We start from the raw sequence: 21,989 nt of genomic DNA on the forward strand, positions 1-21,989 counted from the left end.
TACCCGCCGGTGATACTAGAGTTCCGAGGTAGGTAGTTCAATAACAGAATACCGTCTTTGCCCCAATAAATTGAAGACATGATCTTCCCTGTTAATTTCTGGGTGCGGAACTGTATTGGCCCTGGAGACCCGAAATAGCGCTACTTCATTGACTTATCCTTAATCTCAGGATCATAGATATGGAACTAGATTTCATTCTCAATCACTGATCAAGCCCCCCCCCCCCCCAAAAAAAAAAAAAAATAAATAAAAATTGGAAGTACTTTCCTCGAAATGTGCCAATACTTCACCTCGTTCCTTTTTCTGATTACTGTTCAGACATTTCGGTATCCTGTCCAGTATACTGATGATTAGTGTATGCAACACACTCTCGTGAGATGTCCAGTATTTGGACCTGTCCTCAAGGATGAACAGTATCACGTGGTGGTTGGTCGATTGAAGTTGAAGGCGCCCAGTGCAGGACTCATTTCAATTGTGAAATGACTAGTTTTGAAACGAGTTACCTAGACTTTGATGGTACAACAGGAAGGACACTGCTCCCCTAATTTTTTTGACATCTCAGTGTGAATATCCCGTGCTGATTTTTCCTGGAAAAACGAAAATTTTGGCTGTGCCCTCACCACCACTGCCTTCATCATTTGGCTTCAAGCCAAAAAGTAAATAATTTTTATTTAAGAAAAGCATCACTAAATACTAAGATATTAAGTTTTCATATGAACGTACAGTCAAGGGTTTTACAGTATGTGGACAGACTGGGAGAAAGTCAGAAAAATATACAATTTTTACAACATATATACAGTTTATTGTAAGACCAAGTTAAATTTTAAAGTATCAATATAAATGAATGTACGAAGTGCAGTTTATTTACGTAGTCGAAGCAGGTAGACGTGCTTGTGTTGAGCTCCCGAAGTCATTCAACCGTAGCACAATGGAAATATCTATTCAAGTCTGGAGGCTTCGTATAGGAGTCTTTAACATAGGCAGTCGCGATAAGTGTTGCAATCTAATGCGCAAAAGACAACCGTGGGAAAGTGCAGTGAAAGTGTTCTTCGTTGGTGCTATTATTGCTGTATTGCTGGTGATTGGAGGTGTGGAGATGAATCCAGGTCCCTACACCGTGGATGGTGTGATTAAAAAACTAGAGAAAATGGAAAAGAAGATTACTGACCTTCATGATGACAATAAGGAATTTCAAAACAAGTAACTTGTTTTCCGAACTGCAGGAGTTGAGGGAAGAAAATAAAAGACTGAAGGAGGAAATACTACATAACCGCCGGACAATTGATAAATTTGAGAGCTACTCTCGAAGATATAACCTTCTCTTCACTAATTTAAAAGTGAAGACAAATGAAACATGAGCGGATTGTGAAAGTGTGGTGCGGAAATTTTTGCGAGAACAGCTTCAAATTGAGCTTTCGGGTAGTGATATTGAACGTGCACTTCGCTTAGGACCAATTATTGTTAAGTTTAATTCTTACAAAGTGAAAGATAACGTTTAGAGGAACGCGTTCAAAGCTAAAGGTACACCGACGGTAATCTATCTAGATTTTTTCTGCAAATATACGACAAATAAGGAGAGAGTTAACAGAACATATGAAAATTGCTAGATCCGAGGGTAAACGTGCGTTCTTACGATTTGACAAACTTTGTATCAATAACGAATACTTCACATTGGAGGACCTAAATAACACTTCTTTGAAGTGTGTAGAAGATGTTTCCCCTACAATTGCAGTAGCGTCAGGAACAAAAGAAACTGTGAGCGAGTTGGATACAGTGTCTGTGAGTCAGGTCACCGGAACGACCAGCAACAAGGTCATTACAAGAAAAATGACGAAAGTGACAGGTGCCACGTCCCGACGGAACAAGTGGAAGTGACCAGAGATTGATTTTAAGACAGGTAAGAAAGAGGAAAAAGCACAAACAAGAATCTTCTTCAGATAACAACGTGCATTCCGAAGTGTTTCTAAGTGTGTATTATCAGAATGTGACGGGCGCTAGAAGCAAAACTGAATCCTTCTATTGTAGTGTGCTGTCAACCAACTACGATTTTTTTTTGGCAATAACAGAGACGTGGTTGCATAAGGGTATCTTTGACTCAGAACTCTTTGATGCCAGATATTCACTAATCCGTAGTGACAGAAAAATCGGTAAGAGTACTGGAGGAGGGGTAATGCTTGCAGTACTAAGAAATAAATATAAAGTGTGCTTGATATATAATAACCTAAATAATGGCGTAGACTGTCCTTTGGTGAAAGTAAGTGGGGAGAGGGTAACAATGTATATATGTGTTGTGTATTTTCCGTCTAATTCTGTCAGTTGTAAATATGATTAAATATTTCAGTACATTGAATCGAAGTGTCAACCAGGCTGCACCCTTCTTGTACTTGGTGACTTTAATTTACCAGACATTAAAGGCACGGGTTTCGATTTCATGAGCGCCCCGGGGCAGTACAAAGTTGTAAATAACTTCATGTCATTATACGACTTGAAATAATTCAATGATGTTCAGAATAGTTTAGGTAGACACTACATTTGGTACTAACAAATTTAGATAATGTAGTGGTTGAGAGAGAATCCCCCGTACTTAGGATAAACACCACCCTGCGCTATTAATTAAAATCAAAGAACAATAAGGTAAAGATAAAAAGCCAAAGTAAAGTAATGGGTTATAATTTCAGTAAGGCAAACTACAATCAACTATATCACGAATTGGGAAAGGTAGAGTGGGAGGTACTGGGTGACTATACTGACGTTGCTGGCGCTGTTGAAAAGTTTTATTCCACCTTATATAATATATTTGACAAATGCATTCCGAAAAAGAAACAGAGCGCGGAAACTATCCTAGCTGGTTCACGCTAGACATTATAAATAAAATTAAAATGAAAGCTCGTCACCGCAAAGCGATAAGACTCGGAAAGTCAAATATAGATTTACAAAAACGCGAATTTAATAAACTTCGAAAAATGATTAAAAAAGATATAGAAGTCGCATACACAAACTTCGTTAAGGGAGCGGAATATTTAATCCAAGATGACTCATCTACGTTTTGGAACTTTATTAAGGGTAAAACAAAGCATTTAAATGGTAATGTATTGTGTAATGAGGGTAAGGAATTAGCATGTGGTAAAGATATAGTAAACGCATTTGCAACTTACTTTAAATCAGTGTATACAGACGGAGCAGCACTGCTAGTTGAAACAGATGATTCGACATTAGTTGAAATGTATAAAAAAATTGATATGTTACAAATAGCGGTAATAGAACTGATCAAGATTCGACAAGATTCGAATGGCAATCAGAAAACTAAAATCAAAGTGTTCGATAGATATCGATGATGTACCATCATATGTAATAAAAGGTTGTGAAGAGAGTTTCTTATTATCTTTACACATGCTATTTAACCTAATACTCCAAACCAGTACGTTTCCAGCAAAATGGAAACTTACAAAAGTTTGACCTATTCCTAAAAATAATGACTGTAAAGAAATTCAAAATTATAGACCGGTTTGTATTCTAAACTCATTTGCAAAGATATTTGAAAGCATAATTTATGAGTGCATTAAAAATCACATTAAACCAGTAATATTGGATTATCAACATGGATTCTTCCTGGCAGATCTACCGTAACAAATCTCGCTTTCTTCACTGACCATCTAGTTGATGCATTGGAGAGTAATAATCAAATAGATGTAGTTTATACAGATATTGCGAAAGCATTTGATAAGGTAAACCACACGTTGTTAGTGAATAAACTTAAATTTCTCACTTTTCTGATCAGTTAATTGCTCTTATGAAGTCATATTTGATGGACAGAAAACAATATGTGGTTTATAAATCCTGTAGGTCATTCGAATACATTCAATTTTCTGCAGTCCCACAAAGATCTAATTTAGGGCCATTACTTTTTATAATATTCATTAATGACCTTTCTAATTGTATTAAAACATTACATAAACTACTCTATGCAGACGATCTAAAATTATATAGGAGAATTACAACAGCACAGGACTGTGTTAGTTTGCAGGAGGATCTAGACAGAGTAAATGAATGGTGCAAGAGCAACTTGTTAAACATAAATTCAGATAAATGCAAAACCATGTCCTTCATTAAGAAACGAAATGTTAAATTTCAAGATAGATGGTAAACAATTAAAGGGGGAACAAACTGTCAAAGATTTGGGTGTAATATACGATAACAAACTATCGTTTGAGCATCATATAAATCAAATTGTAAATGACGCAAACATAAATCTTGGATTCATTTTGAGATAAGTCGAATGCTTTACTGAAATTATATTTTTCATTTGTTAGATCAAAATTAGAATATGCGTCTATTATATGGAATCCCCACACGAAGAAAGACTCTATTAGAATGGAAAGAGTACAAAATAAATTTCTGCGGTTTCTGGTGTACAAGAGAACAGGTATCTTCCCCACATATGAAAATAGTACTTCTCTTAATGAAAATTTTAACACAATTTGTCTCAATCACAAAAGAGTGTTAAATGACATGATATTTTTGTACAAAATATTAAATAACAAATTAAATAGTAAGGATTTGGTCTCTGCCTTTCATCTCAGGGTACCCAGTGGAAACATACATGTGGGCAATGGAAATTTCTTTTATTGTAAGAAATCTCGAACAAATGCAACAAAACAGTCACCAACGTGAAGGATGGGTGCAGTGTACAACAAACTGAGTAAATGTAAAAAAGTTCTGGATATACACGGTATGAGTCAGAATAGATTTCGCAAATATATTACAGCTATTCTATGTAACTCTGATATGAACACTGTAATTGGGTGGAATTACCTGTTGTGTTCTTCTTAAATAAATAAATAAATAAATATCATTTTAAATATGGTGAAATATACTGTTATAGTGTCATGTTTATGAGTTACTAATATTCCAACAATGTAATTTTCGCTTACGTGTCGGAAGAGCTATTGAAACAATCCGTAGAGTAATGTAATAACTCAAAAAAGTGCATTGTTGAAACCTATAATATCTTAATTGTAAAGACAATCCTTTTACTTCAGGCATCCACAAACACATTCCTTGGAACTGTTTCGAAGCATTCCTTATTCCGTCATCAGGGCACCGGCAGAAGACGTGCTGGACAGCGAATCTTCTGGTGCGCTGACGAAGGATTGAGGAGTGTTTCGAAACAATTCGTAAACTATAGTTTGCCAGATGATTGAGTAAGAGGACTGTCTTTTTAATTAGCTGCTGTGCATCCTATCGTACCGTTAATCAGTTATACTAAAAGATTTTACTTTATCGAAATGACTGTTAACGATCTTCTTGAATGTTTGAAATAACATAACACTGATCACTTTGTCACAAAATCCTAGTTGTATGTTGATAAGTAATAAATTGGGTTTGAGATGCTAATAAATGCTTTTGATAATGATTGTAAACAGTTACATTTTTCGTGATAGGTGGTTAGAAAGGAAGAGGTCCCGTACAATCGATGGAACACTCCGGACAATGAAAGGAAAGACCTGAAACTTAGTGTAAAAATCTTCGTATCTCAGTTGGACAGAGATGTTCTACAAGAAGCTTTAGAATGTTGTAAGTATTATTTTCGATACGTGTACATTTGCAGTAGCTTTTTCCTTCTTTCTTCTTACAGTGAATGTATTTAGTTGTAGATTCACTCTGTTACTAATCACATACAGTAAAGTATTTTTTTTTTTCTTTACCGAGGTACCTAAATAGCTTTTACCGAGTAGAGTGAAGTAGACTATAGCATGTTTCGGATACGATAGACTATAAATTAGATATGGGACGTAAGGAACACTTTTGTTGTTATGAAGAAATATACTAAACTCAACCCCTCTTCATTTTCACGGAATCACTATTTCTTGACTGATAGACTGCACAAGGTACAACAGGTACGATTTTCGCATATATGATCCACTGAAGGGTTCATTATGTTTTTTTAATTCATTTATTTTGTTTTATTTAGATTCCTTTTCCTTCACTGCCACACGTGAAAACAAATGTTTGCAATGGTGTAGAAAACAGGCTGCTGCACGCCTAATATGAAAGATAGAAAGTTACTGTTTATACTACCTTAAAGCAGAGATATTGGTCTTTCATAAAATTTAAATAAAGGTATAATAATATTTTAGTAAAAGGGATTTTTCAGGATCTCGAATGCAGTCATCAAAAGTACAAAATTTGCCAATTTCGAAAAGCTGTAAAATCACAAGTACTTGAAACCATAGGATGGCATTTCTGGATAAGAGCTATGGCTGGAAGGGTTTCTGAAATGAAATATAACTGAAGTTGAAAATCCATATCAATTTATTTCATTCCAGACTGAATATGCGATAAATAGTATCAATCTTTTGTCTCAAACGTTTTCTCGATTCGCGATAGGTGGGTAGGAGATTGGTCTGCATTCGGCGTGAATTCAGATAATTCAAATGTTGCAATGCAATGAGGTACAGCGTTCGGTTGTAATTGTTGTTGTCTACCAAGGCTTTTATCGACTGCATATCTCCGTGTTCCACGCCTGCGATATCTTAGAGGCTATCCGATATTTTTAGACTTTCAGATCATACCATTAGAAAGTCTCTTATAGTACCGCTTTGTTCGTCCGTCGACGGGTATCAGAGCAAAGAACATAAAGAGATTTCATTTTCTTGCAATCCATTCAGCGTCCCAAGAATAGGTTCCATCTCCTTCGTTAATCCTCAATTCAAACCAGAAATGGTTCGAATTACCTATTTCCGGTTTCAACGTTTATCACCATAGAACGAAAACAGTAACAGGTAGCGAGAAGCGGCTTGTTGCAAATAATTTAGCGTCTCAAGACAACGTACCATGATTATTCACAACGGAAGTAATAAAATAGGGAGAAATTTAAATTTACTACTACTTCCACTTTCACTACTGATTTCCATAGAACAAAATCGGTAAGAAGTATAGAGATATGGTCCTTTGCAATTAATTCAACGTTCCAGGAATAGGTTTCATCTCTTCCTTTAACCCTCTGTTCAAACTGAAAGTGGTTTATATTAACCATTTTCCGTTTCAACATTTATCCCCACAGAACAAAAATGGTATTAGATAGTGACAATTCAGGATGTCAAGAGAACGTGGAATAAGAACCGACAACATTCTACCAAAATCGAAATTGGTTGAAATTTACTATTACTTCCGATTTCCGTAGAGCAAAAACTGTAAAAAAATATCGAACTGCTGGTTTTCCAATCGATTCAACTTCCCAAGAGTAAATTCTGCCTTATTCCTTAACTCTCTATTCAAACCGGAAGTGAGGTTCAAATTAACGATTTCCGGTTTCAACCTTAATCACCATAGAACAAAAACAGCAACTGATAGTGAGTAATGGCTTTTTGATATGTATGTATCCGAGGAACAAGTTATATAATCGATCTTACCAATCTTTTGCAGCCAGTACTTACAGATTTGCTACCACAAGTTTGAGTATTAAATTCGCGTTATTTGAAAGTTGCAGTCGTTTCATACTGTGAAATTAAGCTCACTCGTTTATATTTGACTCACTTCTTTAATTGTAAAACATGTTAATTTAATTGTTAATTAAGACGTTATCAGTCGTATATCGTTTATTTTTTTATAATTTTTCAAGTGTATTTTAATTTAAATTTTGCGTACTACTCATTTCAGGTATTTCACATTAAATTGGTTATTTTTTTTACTACACTCGTTGGGTTGCTTTATTTGTTTGGAACTACGTTCATTTGTTGTTATTGAACTAGTGTTGCTAGTTTTATGACTACGGAGAGATGTAACAGAATGTTTGTAACGAATTGCGACTACTACCGCAGACTGCACCTAATTACTCTGCCTCATTTGAATTATCTGGATCCACACCGAATTCAGGGTCATCTTTTTCACCACATGCCACTAGTCAACTGAACGTTTAACGCAAAAGATTGGTACTGACTATTGCAGATTTATTCTGAACCTTGGGAGCTTCCGATTGAAGAAACCCTATTGAAACTAGTTTTTACTGTTTACAGCGCCATCTATCATGAATTGGAAAAACGTTTCGAATAAAAGTTACATATTTGTTTTATCCCGTAGAACACGAATCAGCAATAAGAAAATGGATGTCCCTGTTTAATTTTTCAAAGTTTTTTCCACCCCACCCCAGGAGGCTAATTTTATCGCAAGTGAATTTCTCCTTCTAGAACATTAACTTTTTATTTCGAACTTTTTTTTTTTTTTTGTCCAATACTTAACTTCTCCAGATACTTTGTAGTCTCAAGTTAAAACACTTACTCTGTATATAAACATTTTGAGAGCCTGTAAATCGTTTATCAATATAAACTACAAAATGAATCCATAATTTCTATTGAGAACTAGTAAGATGTATCTAGGATAAAAGTTCCAAATTTCTTCCTGCTTTTCCTTTTGAGAAATTTAACCTTGAAATTCGAAATATTTAAAAAAAAAATGTTTTTCGGAGCCATAGTCATTGTGCAGAAAACCCCTGTGGTTTCAAGTACTTTAATTTTATAGGTTTTCGAATTCGTAAAATTTACACTTTTGATTAGTGCATTCAAGATCTTGAAAATCCCTTTTACCAAAGCATTATCCGCCTTTATATCTATTTTATGAAAAACTCATATCTCTGCTTGAGGGTAGTGTAAACATCTACTTACTGTCTTTTGTAGTCCACATGCAGCAGCTTGTTCTCTACAGCACTACAAACCTGTATTTTCACGCGCAGCAGTGAATAAAAACGAGTTTAAATCCAAGATTGCGATGACGATAAAATCTGAGAATCTTTCTTAGGACGTCATTAGTAAGGTAACCTCTGGTGAAAATATCAACAATATTCCTGATGTCGAGATATAATATGTGATGATTTCACATGTAATCCTCCTAAAACGAATCAGTAATTAATATAAGTATATATAAAAAATATCCACAGATAAAAGATCACTTTTTTAAGAACAGTTTACTTAATTTTTAATTAAACGGCAATTTTATAAATGTGTTCCAACGGATGACATCCGTACAACTTGTTTCGATAGAATGTATATCTACTTACTGTAAATAAGATCAATACAAATACAAATATCATATCGTAAAAACACCCAAGAGACATAAACCTCTGCTCTCTTACCTCTGCCTCTACGCATCTGAAGAAAACTTCCTTCTACCTACAAGATATCATGTATGAAATTCCTTGGTTTTTCATCCTGTATATAGAAAGTGTTGAAATGAGTTTAAATTTTCATAGTAAGATTTTCTTTTTCTCCAGTTTTATGTATAATGAAAAATCTTTGGTAGCACAAATGCAAACAACATACGATCTCGAGCCAGGACTCAATTACTTATCTTGAACTGCAAATCATTCAGCAAAATATTATAATTAATTGAATTGTGAATACATACTGTGGATTGGAAGAAAAGAGTATTCTTACTATTTAATTTTAATTTCATAAGTTTTAATATTTAGGGTGGACAAAGAATTTTAGACATCATATATATTTTGGATGTTTTATGGTACGAGATTTTTTTTTTTTTTTTAATTTACAGTTAGTAAGTACATTTTCCATCGTATCAATTAGTAATGACAGAGACATCTGTTGAAATAGTACGGTTATTTATAGAATATCAACGCTTGCAACTAAGTCTTTGGTTATAATTTAATTAAGCGTCTGTTTGTCTCTTTGAGTAAGTTTCATTTAATGTTCAAGTAAGAAGGATACTTAATTCACAATGAAAAAGATTAAAGAATACAACTTTTTTTTAGTCGTTATAAAATATAATATTGATTACTTGGTAATATTGATTATTTGGTGATGACAGATGTCGTATATATAAAATATACAGTAGTAAAACTCCTCTCCTCCGCCACTCCGATTGATCCGACCGTACTCAAACCGAACTTGTCCCGATTCGTCGGTGACTCATGAGGTCCATTGTCGAATACTGCTGTCGCGGTATTGTTTACTTTCCATTATCGCATATCTGCTTTAGTGTTCCGTCATCTCTTGTATCGTTTCTTTCGTTGTGTGTGTTTTCTGTACTGCACTGTGCAATTTTTAGTGCTTGCTGTTCGTTTGTTTTTACTGTAGAGAACAATACAGTCATTTTTGAGTTAACAGATTGTTTATTTTACTGTAAATCCGTATTTTTCTATATTTTCTGATAATCTGACCTCTGACCGACCAAACCCTCAATCCCAAAAATGACGGATTAGAGGGGTTTTACTGTATATATATGCAACAAAAATCAATTACTTGTCAGCAGAAAGTGAAAACATACAGAAGTTTCAGCGAAATTACAACGGAATTACAGAAATTACTTGTCAGTTCAGCGAAATTACAACTAAATAATTCGTGTTCAGTTAGACTATAGTGAGCTGGTGCGCCATCTTGTTGCTAAATGCTTCAACTTTTCGAAAACATGATTATTGTCTCTCCACGTGATGCAGCATCTCCCTGTATATATTAAGCAACTCTACATATGCCTACCGAGATCCAGTACACGCAGTTATGCTGCATATCGTTAAGTAATCATACTAAAATTTTTAGTGTATTGAAATGACGGTTAATAACTTTCATGAATAATAATTTTAATTTCCATGAGGTAAGGAACGTGAAATTCTTATCAGAACTCAAAATTGACTTACGAAGTTCTTATCCGCGAGTGCAGAAATTGGTCACAATTAATTTTCCTCACAGATGTAACCGGGAATAAGGAGCTTGGACTGTAGTTGAAAGTTGAACTTTTTCTTCTTCTTTTCATCAGAGGGTAGCAGTTGAAGTTTTGTATAATGTTCTCTTTAGATCGTAGACTGTTGATAAGGTAGGATGTGAAATATAACAACGAAGAAGGTGAAAAGATGTTGAAGTTTTCGTGTTATACACCCTACTTAGGTATTTCTGAAATTTTTTGACCTATCATGTTGAGGTTTGGTACAAATATTCTCTTTATACTCTAGGCTGTAGATAGGGTTGAGTTTTCAGAACTCCACTTCAGAGGGCTGAATAGGGGAATTAAAAGTTTTTTCATTATAATTACATGTTTCTTTTGTAGTGCAGACATACAGCCATGAATTTGTGAATGAATAATTTTCAATATACAGGATATAGGTATCTCATACGAGAAGGTGGTTTGGCTGAGTTCCGAGTCAAGTCATTTTAGGGACGATGTTAGGAAAACTCAAATTGAGTGCCAAGAATTTTGAATGACAATTTTCGCAAAATAAGATTCACTGTGCAGCAAAGCGATTTAACTTTATTTCAACTTTGACTAAACGTATTTGGATGCGACTCTGGGAAAATGGATGTTGGATTGACAGGGATAGGCTAAAGATGACCTGAGGTTTTGTAAAGTTATTTAGGTGCGATTTTGAGATTAATTTACGTAACACTAGCGAGATTAAACTTCCTTCAACAAATTCCCTGAAACCAAAACTATATGACATACTAGCTGAAATGCCCGTTCCTCGGACGGGAAGAGTAGGTTTATTGAAAATATTTGAGACTGTTCTTCCCCTTAGGATATGCATATCAATGAAAGTGTAAGCCCTATTAGGATACTGCTTCCTTTAATCGAAGTTATATAATAAAATCCCATTGAGGTAAGTGCTGACAGTGGGGAAAAAATGTTGAACCGTTTCTCGTGACGCAATCACAAACTTCAGCAAACATTGATTTCAATGTGAAGGAAGAAATTATAGAAAATGCCCACCTTTCCTCCTTAAAACGGAAATTTTCGAAAATGTAGTGGTACATGTCCACGTATTTTTAATGAGGAATTTATATTCCGAGTTTCATCTTCCTAACTTGACAGTTTGTGAAATGCTGTTATATAGATATATATATATTGAACCCCTCTTCCTCCATTAAGATACATCCTTAAATCGAAGTAACAATGATAAATACCCACTTCAAGGTAGGTATTCATTATGTTCAAAATTTCATTTCAGACTTTTGAACCGTTTCCCCACGATGCAATTACAAACAGCAGGTAACATATCCTTTAATGTGAAGAAAATATAGAAAATATCCCTTCCCCCCTTAAAACGGGAATTCTCAAAAACTGGGCACGTGTTTGCTTAGTTTTAATGAGGAGAGTGTATACCAAGTTTCATCTTTCTGACTTGAAAGGATCATGAGAAACTCGACTTTACGCATAAATGATTCTCGCTTGCCATAGGATATGCATGTTAATCAAAGTAACATGATATAAATCCAGTTCGAAATAGCTGATAACTATATCCAAAAAATCATTTCAGATGGATAAGCCGTTTTTCCATGGTGCGATCACAAACAAGATACTTTTTATTTTTATATAATAGATTTAACGTATATCTTGTTCTTTCCGTGCAAAGAGCTGGAGCTTGTGTTAATTATCTTTTATATCTAATAAGAGCTAGCTAATGAATTTAAATTAGTATATTTAAATGAAAAATCTTTGTACAACTGTAATAACTTTGAATTTTTTGAAATCTTAAACGCAGACCTAAAGCTAAAAGATTATGAAATAGCTGTTAATAAGTTAGTTTTAAAATAGATTTTATTTCAACGTACATAGGGGTCAGAATTATTAATGCAGCGGTTATTTTATTTATAATCACAAGGATACAAGCTTACTGAATTATTTGGGGAATATAAAAGGTTGGTTCGATATTGAAAGATGCAGACGAATATAAAATAGTAATGTGAATTTGGCCATTTTCCCCCATCATTTTTCATGTATGATGCATTAAATAGCCATACGCGATTAGATACAATTTATTTTGATTTCATTAAGGGGTCATTTCATACGAATTCACTGAGATGCATGTTGCTTCAGAGACAGATTTGACTGGTGTTTTTGTTTTTACTGAAAAGTAGTGTGGTCTAGGTAACAGAAATGCAATATGAGAGTGTTTTAATAGATACTGCAGAGAATACAGGGTGTTCAAGAAGTGACGAATTTCTCCAAATTAGCCGTTTCTAAAAAACACCCTACGATAGAAAAAAAAGCCATATCTGAAACTCGATTTGATCAATTTTGATGATTTTGGTCTTGTTTGAAAGTGATCTGTACAAACTGAAAACGTCATTTTTGCATGCCTAACCCCAAAAATCTGAGAAAAATCTTGTAAAATAGATAAAAAATACTAAAAAAAAAAAAAAAAAAAAAAAAAAAAAAAACGAAGTGACATTTTTTTTAAATGGTGAATCCCAGGTGGTAAAACGAAATAATTTGGTACATCATCTTATCAACATATAGACAATAACATAAAAATAAATAAAAAGGTATTATTTCTGACAATAAAATTATCACAGTTTTATTGTACTCTTACCTGGTTGTTGTCTGACGCTTTAGAAGAGTCCATATTTCTGCAAACACTACTCACACGACACAAATTGAACAGTTCTAGCACACCAGAAGATATGTGGAAGTACGTCACTACTGTGTAGGAATTAACACTCGCACAATAGAAGGCAAATATTCCAATTATACATCGTTATTAGCAAGGATATAACATAACCACAGTATGTCCAAAAAAGACGATGGTATGAAAGAACAACATGTAGAAGCTCCCACCGAGAAATACTTACAAATACTGCTTCTGGAAGGGGGACACGATATTGGTAGCATCTTCTGCACTTATGTAATATGTTCGTCCTGTTGATGTGATAGGAACATTGATGATCTTGAAGACATGGCCTGTGAGGATCCAGCATGTGTCAGGAGTTGAGGGCCAGGTGTAAGACTTAGATGGACCATTAGGATGCATGAACTGTACTTTTACATCACCATTTTCCTGTGAAACATCAATGATCTTTTCCAACCACCATTTCCCACAATAAACACAAGCTACATACTGTTCTACTTGTAACTCAGTAACTTGTGGCTGTACATATTCCCTTTTACCCAAGTACATTGTGTGAATGAAGAGAACCAGAAACTTTGCGCACTCAAGTGTTAGTGAATTCAGTTATAAAGTCATCCCATGGCTGTTCTATGCATGCAATAGTTTATATGTCCGTTTCTTCCCACTGGTAGCGCTTTATAGTATCTACAAGGTTAAACATTTCAGATTGCAGCGGTTCTGACTTGACAAACTCTTCAGATGGACAGTTTTTGTAGCGATGAATCATGCATTCCTCATTCTCTAATGTACAAACCAATTTTTGGAGCATACCCTTATAATCCTGTATGTGTATGGCTTGCAGCATCAACTTGACATTTTGATGATATTTACATACACAGACAGAATGCATTCTACGGCTTACAGTGGTCACACACTCCTTGGGACGTAACTGACAAAATGTAGAAAATCCAGTTTTTTCTGTTGATGTTTTTCCTTAAAATGTGTAAAGATTTCCTTCAAGTTGAACAATAATAGCCTTTTCTGCTTCAACACCCTCCCATTCTCAGTCGGCACAGACACACAATCCTTTTTACCAGACCAAACTCGACGTATATCATCATGTAGGTAAAATTCTTGAACACATTTTGTAGTGTCATTGCTTATACTTGCACCTTTTCTTTTGGCAGGCTTAAGTAGAATACCTGCTGTGTGTCTGATTGTACGTGCTTGTCTAACCATGTATTCAGTTGTTTGAAAATATTCTATAGCCTGTGGTATAGTCCATGAGTTAGGAACTAGAGTCAGTATTTGCACTTTGTCTGGGATGGAAGATTCAGCAAATTTTCTCCTAAGATCCTCCACCAATGTGTCACAATCTGAACGTGTAGTAGTGCACGGCGTTGGAACATTGTGTAACTCATGAGGAGGAACATGTAACAGACCTGCTGCGGTTTGAACACATTTTGCACTTAAATCTAACAATTTCTTTTTCATGTAGGGTGTACGCCTTTTTTTTCTGGATAGTTTCTTAACTTAGTGAGGGAGTGGTCAGTCCCTTCAGAGACGTACTTGGTTCAGAACACTCTATCTTCAGACTGTGAAGCACATATATCTTGCTCCGTTTTACCTACAGTAAAAATATTTTGGTAGCATGTAATGCACAGTTTCTGTTCTGGTGCAGCGTTCAAATTTGTAAGGTAGACTTCACATATTTTCACTGTTATAGTTTTAAGAGATTTCTTTCGTGGTTTATGAGGATGCAGATTCAGAGTGTCACAGCATCTTCTTTGCTTATGTTCATATCTTGTGAGGTATTTTATCTTGTGACGCTCACAAATATGTAGTGAAGCAAAGTCACTTGTTTTATTCTGGACAAGTATTGTTCTTAATTTAAGAAGTTCTTGGTTTTCTGCACTTAAACTAGACACAGAGTACAATGGATGTATTTCCACATGCTCACCTCTATAAAGGAAACAAGTTTCCATTGTAACCCACTCAGACAATGCCAGCACTCACTATACTGTACAAGTTTGGACTTGTTTCTCATGTGGCTAAGTAGTTTTGTTAATTATCCACAGATAGCAGAACTAAACAATGTACATTCTTCATATATTCAATAGATGGCTCTGATTCATTCAAACCTGGAAAAAGAAACGGAGCAAGTGTAAGCCAAGATACTATAAAATGTGTTCAAGAATTTTACCTACATGATTATATAAGTCGAGATAGGAGAAACATTCACTAGAACATTATTGGATTTTCTGATTTTTGCTAATTACGTTCCGAGGATTGTGGGACCCTACATATCAACACAATGTCACGTTGATGCTGCAAGCAATTCACATAAAGATTAAAAGGATATGCTCCAAAAATTAGTTCAAGGGAGACGAGAAATTACATGTCTTTGCGAAATTACAGACTCTTCTAAAGCGTCAGACAGCAACTAGGTAAGGGTACAATAAAATTGTGATAATTTTATTGTCAGAAATATTACCTTTTTAATTTTTTTTAAATGTCATTATGTATGTATTGATGAGATGATGTACCAAATAATTTTGTTTTAACACCTGGGTTTCGCCAGTAGAAAATTGTAATTTTTCTTAGTACTTTTTGTCTATTTCACAAGATTTCTCTGAGATTTTTAGGGTTAGGCATGCAAAAATGACGGTTTCGGTTTGTATAGACTTTCCACCTTCAAACAAGACCAAAATCATTACAATTGATTAAATAGTTTTTCAGATATGGCTCTTTTTCTATCTAGCGTGTTTTTCAGAAAGGGCTAATTTGAAGAAATTCGTTACTTTTTGAACACCCTGTATTTTCTGCAGTATGTATTTAAAAAACTCTGCATTTAAAATTCATATTGACAAAACAATTTATAATGGTTTTAATACGCAGCTCTTTAATTAGAAAAACTAAGAAATTGTTATTTTTATTGCATCAATTTACTAGTCGGATGAAAATTTGAATGTGTCCCCATAGCTTGGTTACCATTCAAACAAACATCCAGAAATACGATAATAAAATATATTCATGAACAATATTTACTGCATTTCTTTTCTGAAACACCAAAATCTTGTCTGTGATAAATAGGGTGACATCATTTATTAAAAGAATTCAGGAACAATACAATACAATACAATAGACAGATAAATGTAAAATATTCCAGCAAATCTTCCTTTACAGAACTGTGAACAGAAATTTCGATTATCTTAGCTTTCTTGCAAGTATATTTTTCAATGATGCTTCATATAATTTAAAATATAGACATCTGCTTGTAAAACGGAATCCAAAAACTCACAATTCTCTCAGAATTTGCAAAGAATATAATGAAAATGTGATATAACATCAGGATTTAGAGCGCTCTACTATTAAGTTTCATTTAGTGAAAATAAGTACAGTACATAATAAGCTAAATATAATGATTCTTTACTATATAGCCTCCTGTAATAAGGAATAAAATCCCCTGTTAGAAATGGATAGATAAATAATAAGTGTATACAGTTCTTTCTGAATGTAAATTTTTTAGTCTATAAAAATGACTTTCACCTGCTTTACTTGGATAGCTTTCCGTTTCAGTGCTGGCGGAAGTGGAGACCCCGTACGTTGATTCTGTGGTGCTTGCGTGTCGAGATGCATCGGAGTCAAAGGACAAAGTGTCGAAGGTGAAGAATTTATGGGAGATCCTAGAAAACTATGTACTCAGACAGAAGATTCTGTCCATTGGGGTCAGTGACTTAGATACGGAGCACTTCATTGAACTCTACAAATGGGCTAAGGTATGAATTCATTGCCAGATACATACTTTTGCACTTAAAAGTAAATAAATCATCAGTAGTTATTACTATTCCTTTGGAATAACATTTATAAAGCATAATTTCTCATAGACTGTAAGATAATCCTTTTGTTGTATGTTAACAAAAGGGGAACCTAATACTATAGGGTACATATTTATTTATTATCTTTTCTGCAATGGGTAGTGTACGATTGTTTTCATAGTAGTTTCATTATTTCACCTATGTGTAGCTATAGAACTCTGTGTTGAACAGTGGTTGTAAAGAAGTTGAACAGTGTCCAACTTTTAGAAAGGTATGTAGGATAGGCCAAGACCAAATAGATCAACAGTATTTTACTATAAGAGAAATCAAGGCCGTATGATAAGTGACTAACATCTTAGAATTTTTAATTTCTGAAATATGTACATGTTAAGAACGAAAATTATAACCTATTTTTGTAATTGATGCAGTCTTCATATGCCTTGAATCTCACAAGATTAAGGACTTAGAGTTACGAATGACATTCATTTAAAATATGGTGTATCATGAACAGCGACATATCTTTAATTTGATTTGATTTGCGTTTAACGTACCTTTCAGCAGCGAGGCTATATGAGACCACGTTGGGATCCGAACCTAGAGCTTAATGTGGGATCCAAACCATTGGAGCTCCCGCCGGAAATTGAACCCTGGTCTCCCACGCCAAAGGCGCGTACGCCAATCATTTAGCCATGAGAGAGCTCCATCGACATCTCTTAATTGAATATATAGGTTGATCGTCGCAAAAAAAAAAAAAAAAAAAGAAGATTTATCGATTGTAAAAAGTGCTTCTTGTATTTGAACCATAGGTTGTGAAATTGAAATTGTCACGAACTCCTAAACTTTTATGTATATCGTTCGAGATAAGCGCCGTTAATTAAGCTAATAATAATAATTTGCTTCTCAGATGATTTTTTTTTCATAATGCGTAAAGTTTGCCTACTGAAAATTACTATACAATATAATAAATGGGTACTTCTCATAACCTCCTCTTGTTCAAGATTCGTATTACAAATACACCAAATGTCGTGTAATTTATTTAACATCAGAGCTTTCTGTGGGCCATACATAGCCTCATCCTTCAGCAGCTCTACATCTTTTCAGTTGTTTGGAACAGGACTACACAAGAAACCGTATCAGTCACAATAGTAATGTTAATGAATCTTCATATTGAAAAATATTCTCTTGAACTTTGCATTCTCAACCATATTGAATATACGCCAAAACATAACTTGAAGGTCGCGGTGGCTCAGTGGTAGAGCGTTCACCTCTGGCGCATGGGGTCTCTGGTTCGATCCCAGCTTGCGCCAAGTGAACTTTGTGGTGGACGAACACCGTGTGCACTTGAAAGTGACGTACGACTGACATTATTAAAGAAAAAAGCAAGTCGGTCTTCTTTGTGCCTTCTGATGGATAACCCTTTGTAACGATGGAAAAATTTGACTCATTGATACTCTGCATGTAGCCGTAATGATTTTTGATAGTTTTACTGCTGATAAGAAAAGTTGGTTTAGTATGTAATAATTTGGGGTAGTGTCATTTGAAAAAGTAAAACTTTATGTTGGATCAGTAAACTGTTAACTTTGTGGTACCACAAAGTCTGCCAAACAGTGTTCCCTGCCGATATTTTCATGGTACAAAATTTTATCGCTCGTTGTTCGTTAGTTTAAAAGTTACAAAGGCGTATCAGGATAAATGGTTCACGTTATATATATATATAATATTCCTGTTTCTCAATTAAAGAGTGTCAGAACCTGTTAACTTGAATTATAGAGCTATGATTATTCTTGTATCGTAATTACATACTATGTCCTTTTAATAGGTGAAACCCAGTATTATCCAGATAAATCTGGCGTCTTGTTGTGTGGTGCCTCCTGCGTTGCAAGCATTTACTAAAGAACACGATGTGCAACTATTAACACACAGCGATTCAGTTGGTACGTATGTAGTTGGTACTTCATAATATTAAATATTTACTCTGTTTTTTCATTGGATCATGCTGGTTAAAAGAAGTGTCCTACATTCATTTTCATAATTAAAATTAAGATATTGCAGATATATATTCCGTCAGGTTGACTAAAAGGTGTTGAGTGTTTTGCGCACGAGGTGGCGTTAGAATACCAAATCTCAGGGTATATGAGTCGCAGCGGGCCAGACCTAACGTCATTTGGCAGCTGACAGTTGAAGCTAGTAGATGTGCAAGAAGTGTTGGAATTCTTATGATCAGACATAAGGTATTTCGCCGTGAAGATGAGTGAACTTCCCGCAAAACTATATTATAGTGTACAATTTTACTTCGATAATGGCGTAAATTCTGCGTAGGCACATGAAGAAATTTGTGTTGTTTATGGTCGAGATACGTTATCAAAAGCAGGAATCAAAAGATGGTTCAGTTGCTTTCGTTCTGGAAATTTTGATGTCCAAATCTTTCCAAATCTTCTCGCAGTGGGCGACCAATCACAACAAAAGTTAATTATATTCTGGCAAAAATTGTGCAAGGCTGGAATGTAAGCAGTCATAATATTGCTGAAAACCTAAATACTCATAATTAAACAGTGTTAAACCATTTGCAGAAAGCTAGCTACAAAAAGAAGCTCAATTTTTGGGTGTCACATGCGGACTCAATAATATTTACTGGATCGAATTTCTGTTGCGAATCTCTATTGAAATGTAACAGACTCCCATTTTTATGACGGTTGATCACGAATGATGGAAAGTGGATAACATACAATTTCAATGTGCACAAAAGATAGTAGTCGAACGAACCAAGGAGAATTTCCAGCCTGTGGCAAAGCCCACTGCCGCCCAGGAAAGTTGTTCTCTAGTTTGATGGGATTAAAAGGTCGTTGTACAAGATGAGATGCTACCGCCGGACAGAACAAGACTCTGATCTGTACTGTCGACAGTTAGCACGAGAACACCAAACAATTCAACAAAATGGGCGTCACATACCACGCTAACAACACCAGACCGCATACATTTTTAACGACCCATCAGAACTTAAAAGAAATTGGGTGGGAGATTAATTTTAATGCATCCACCGCATACCCCGGACCTGGCACCGTCAGACTATCATTTGTTTTGGTCTGTGCAGAACTCTCTGAATTATGCTAACTACTTGTCAATTTTTAAATGAGAAATCTCAGAAGTTTTATTACAATAAATGTATCCTTAATGTTGAACTTTAGAGGCTCAATACTTTTTAGACAACCTGATATATCTGAGAAATTAACTAATAAGATAACCAATTATTTTATATTAAATAGTATTGTAGGTTGAGACAAACATTAACATAATATATATTAACTTAGGGAGGAACTAGTATGATAAACCAGAATACTTCTACACTTGAATAACGTAAGATCACAACATATGTGGTTGCAACTAAGGATATCCAAAATAATTTTCGTGATTATCTATGCACAAGTGTTTTGGAACCTATATGACGGATATTCTTGGCGATAATTATTGTTTTGATTACCATTGAGTCACATGTGGTTCCTTCTTGAGTTCAATCAATCAAACATGTTCGAACAAATAGGATCTTAAAAGTTTTTTTTTTTTTTTTTTGTCACTAAGTAATTAAATTTGCATCGTAAAAAATACTGCCAGTGTGGCTGTGGAATGTATTGATTATGGATTCAGTTTGCGTCCTTGGAGAACAATGCTTTTCTTTCTTTCGAAATCGAGTTTTTAGACTTCCAAACTGTGCTATGTATAAGTTTCGGATGTCTTATAGAACAGCTTTGTCTGTCCGTCTGTCTACAGATATCAGAGCAAAGAAAAATGGTAAGTGATATCAGCATGCTGTTTCTTGCAATCGATTCAGTGTGTCAAGAATAGGTTCAGTTTTCTCCGTTAACTCTCTGTTCGAACTAGTTCAAATAGTAGTTCAAATTAGCCGTTTCCGGCTTCAATGTTTATCGCTATAGAACGAAAACGGTAACAGAGAGCGAGAAGCTGTTTTTTGCAAACGATTCAGTGCCTCAAGGCAACATACCATGACTATCCGCTTCACCCTACCGATCCGGTTTCAATACTGATTTCCATAGAGCGAAAACAGTAGGAGATATTGAGATGCAGTTTCTTGCAACCGATTCTGCGTCCCACGAATAGGTTCCATCTCCTCCGTTAATCCTCTTTTCAAACCGGAAATGGTTCGTATAAACCATTTTCGGTTTTAACATTTACCGCCATAGAACAGAGACGGGAATAGATAGTGACAAACGGTGTCCTACAATCGATTTAGCGCCTCAAGAGAATATATTATTACAACCAGCAACACTTTACGAAAACTAGATGTAGTTGAAATTGACTAGTACTTCGGTTTCAAATCGGATTTTCATTGCGCAGAAACTATAAGATACTATATCAAGAAGCGATTTTTTTGCAATCGATTCGGCTTCCCAAGAATAGGTTGTATCTCCTCCTTGAATCCTATTCAAACCAGAAGTGATTCAAATTAACGATTTCCGGTTCTCACATTTATCACCATAAAACAAAAATAGTAAGGGGTAGCGAGTAGGTCTAATAGCTTTTGATACGGATTCAGCGTTCGAGAAAGAGGCTCCATCTTTGATCTTATTACTTTATTATAACTAGTAGTTATAGATGTACTACTTTGAGTATTGAATTCGCATAGTTTTGGAAGTCTACCATAGTTTCACACTGTGAAATGAAACTCACTTTTCTGCATTAACTAATGTGCATGATGTGCTCTTTCACCTGTTGCTGAGACTGAAAATCACCTAGAAAATCGAAATATTTCATTTAAATTGAATATTCGGTGTATATATATACAAGATATAATATAATAGAAACTAAATGGGTAATACTTTTAATATTTCCAA

The 21,989-nt window shown here is 34.8% G+C and overlaps 1 protein-coding gene across 3 annotated transcripts in view; it reads left to right on the top strand.

Moving 5' to 3' along the window:
- Window positions 1–21,989, top strand: part of Gclm (Glutamate-cysteine ligase modifier subunit) — a 445,032-nt gene that overhangs the window by 8,364 nt on the left and 414,679 nt on the right. For all 3 annotated transcript variants that reach the window (XM_081744100.1, XM_081744088.1, XM_081744093.1), the window contains exons 3-5: window positions 5,442–5,574; window positions 16,904–17,103; window positions 18,962–19,076. In XM_081744100.1, the coding sequence (XP_081600226.1) occupies window positions 5,442–5,574; window positions 16,904–17,103; window positions 18,962–19,076 (448 nt within the window). The remainder of the gene's footprint in view (window positions 1–5,441; window positions 5,575–16,903; window positions 17,104–18,961; window positions 19,077–21,989) is intronic.

The sequence above is a fragment of the Thermobia domestica genome, chromosome 2 (assembly GCF_964235325.1).
Source record: "Thermobia domestica chromosome 2, izTheDome1.hap1.1, whole genome shotgun sequence".
Taxonomy (NCBI): Eukaryota; Metazoa; Arthropoda; class Insecta; order Zygentoma; family Lepismatidae; genus Thermobia; species Thermobia domestica.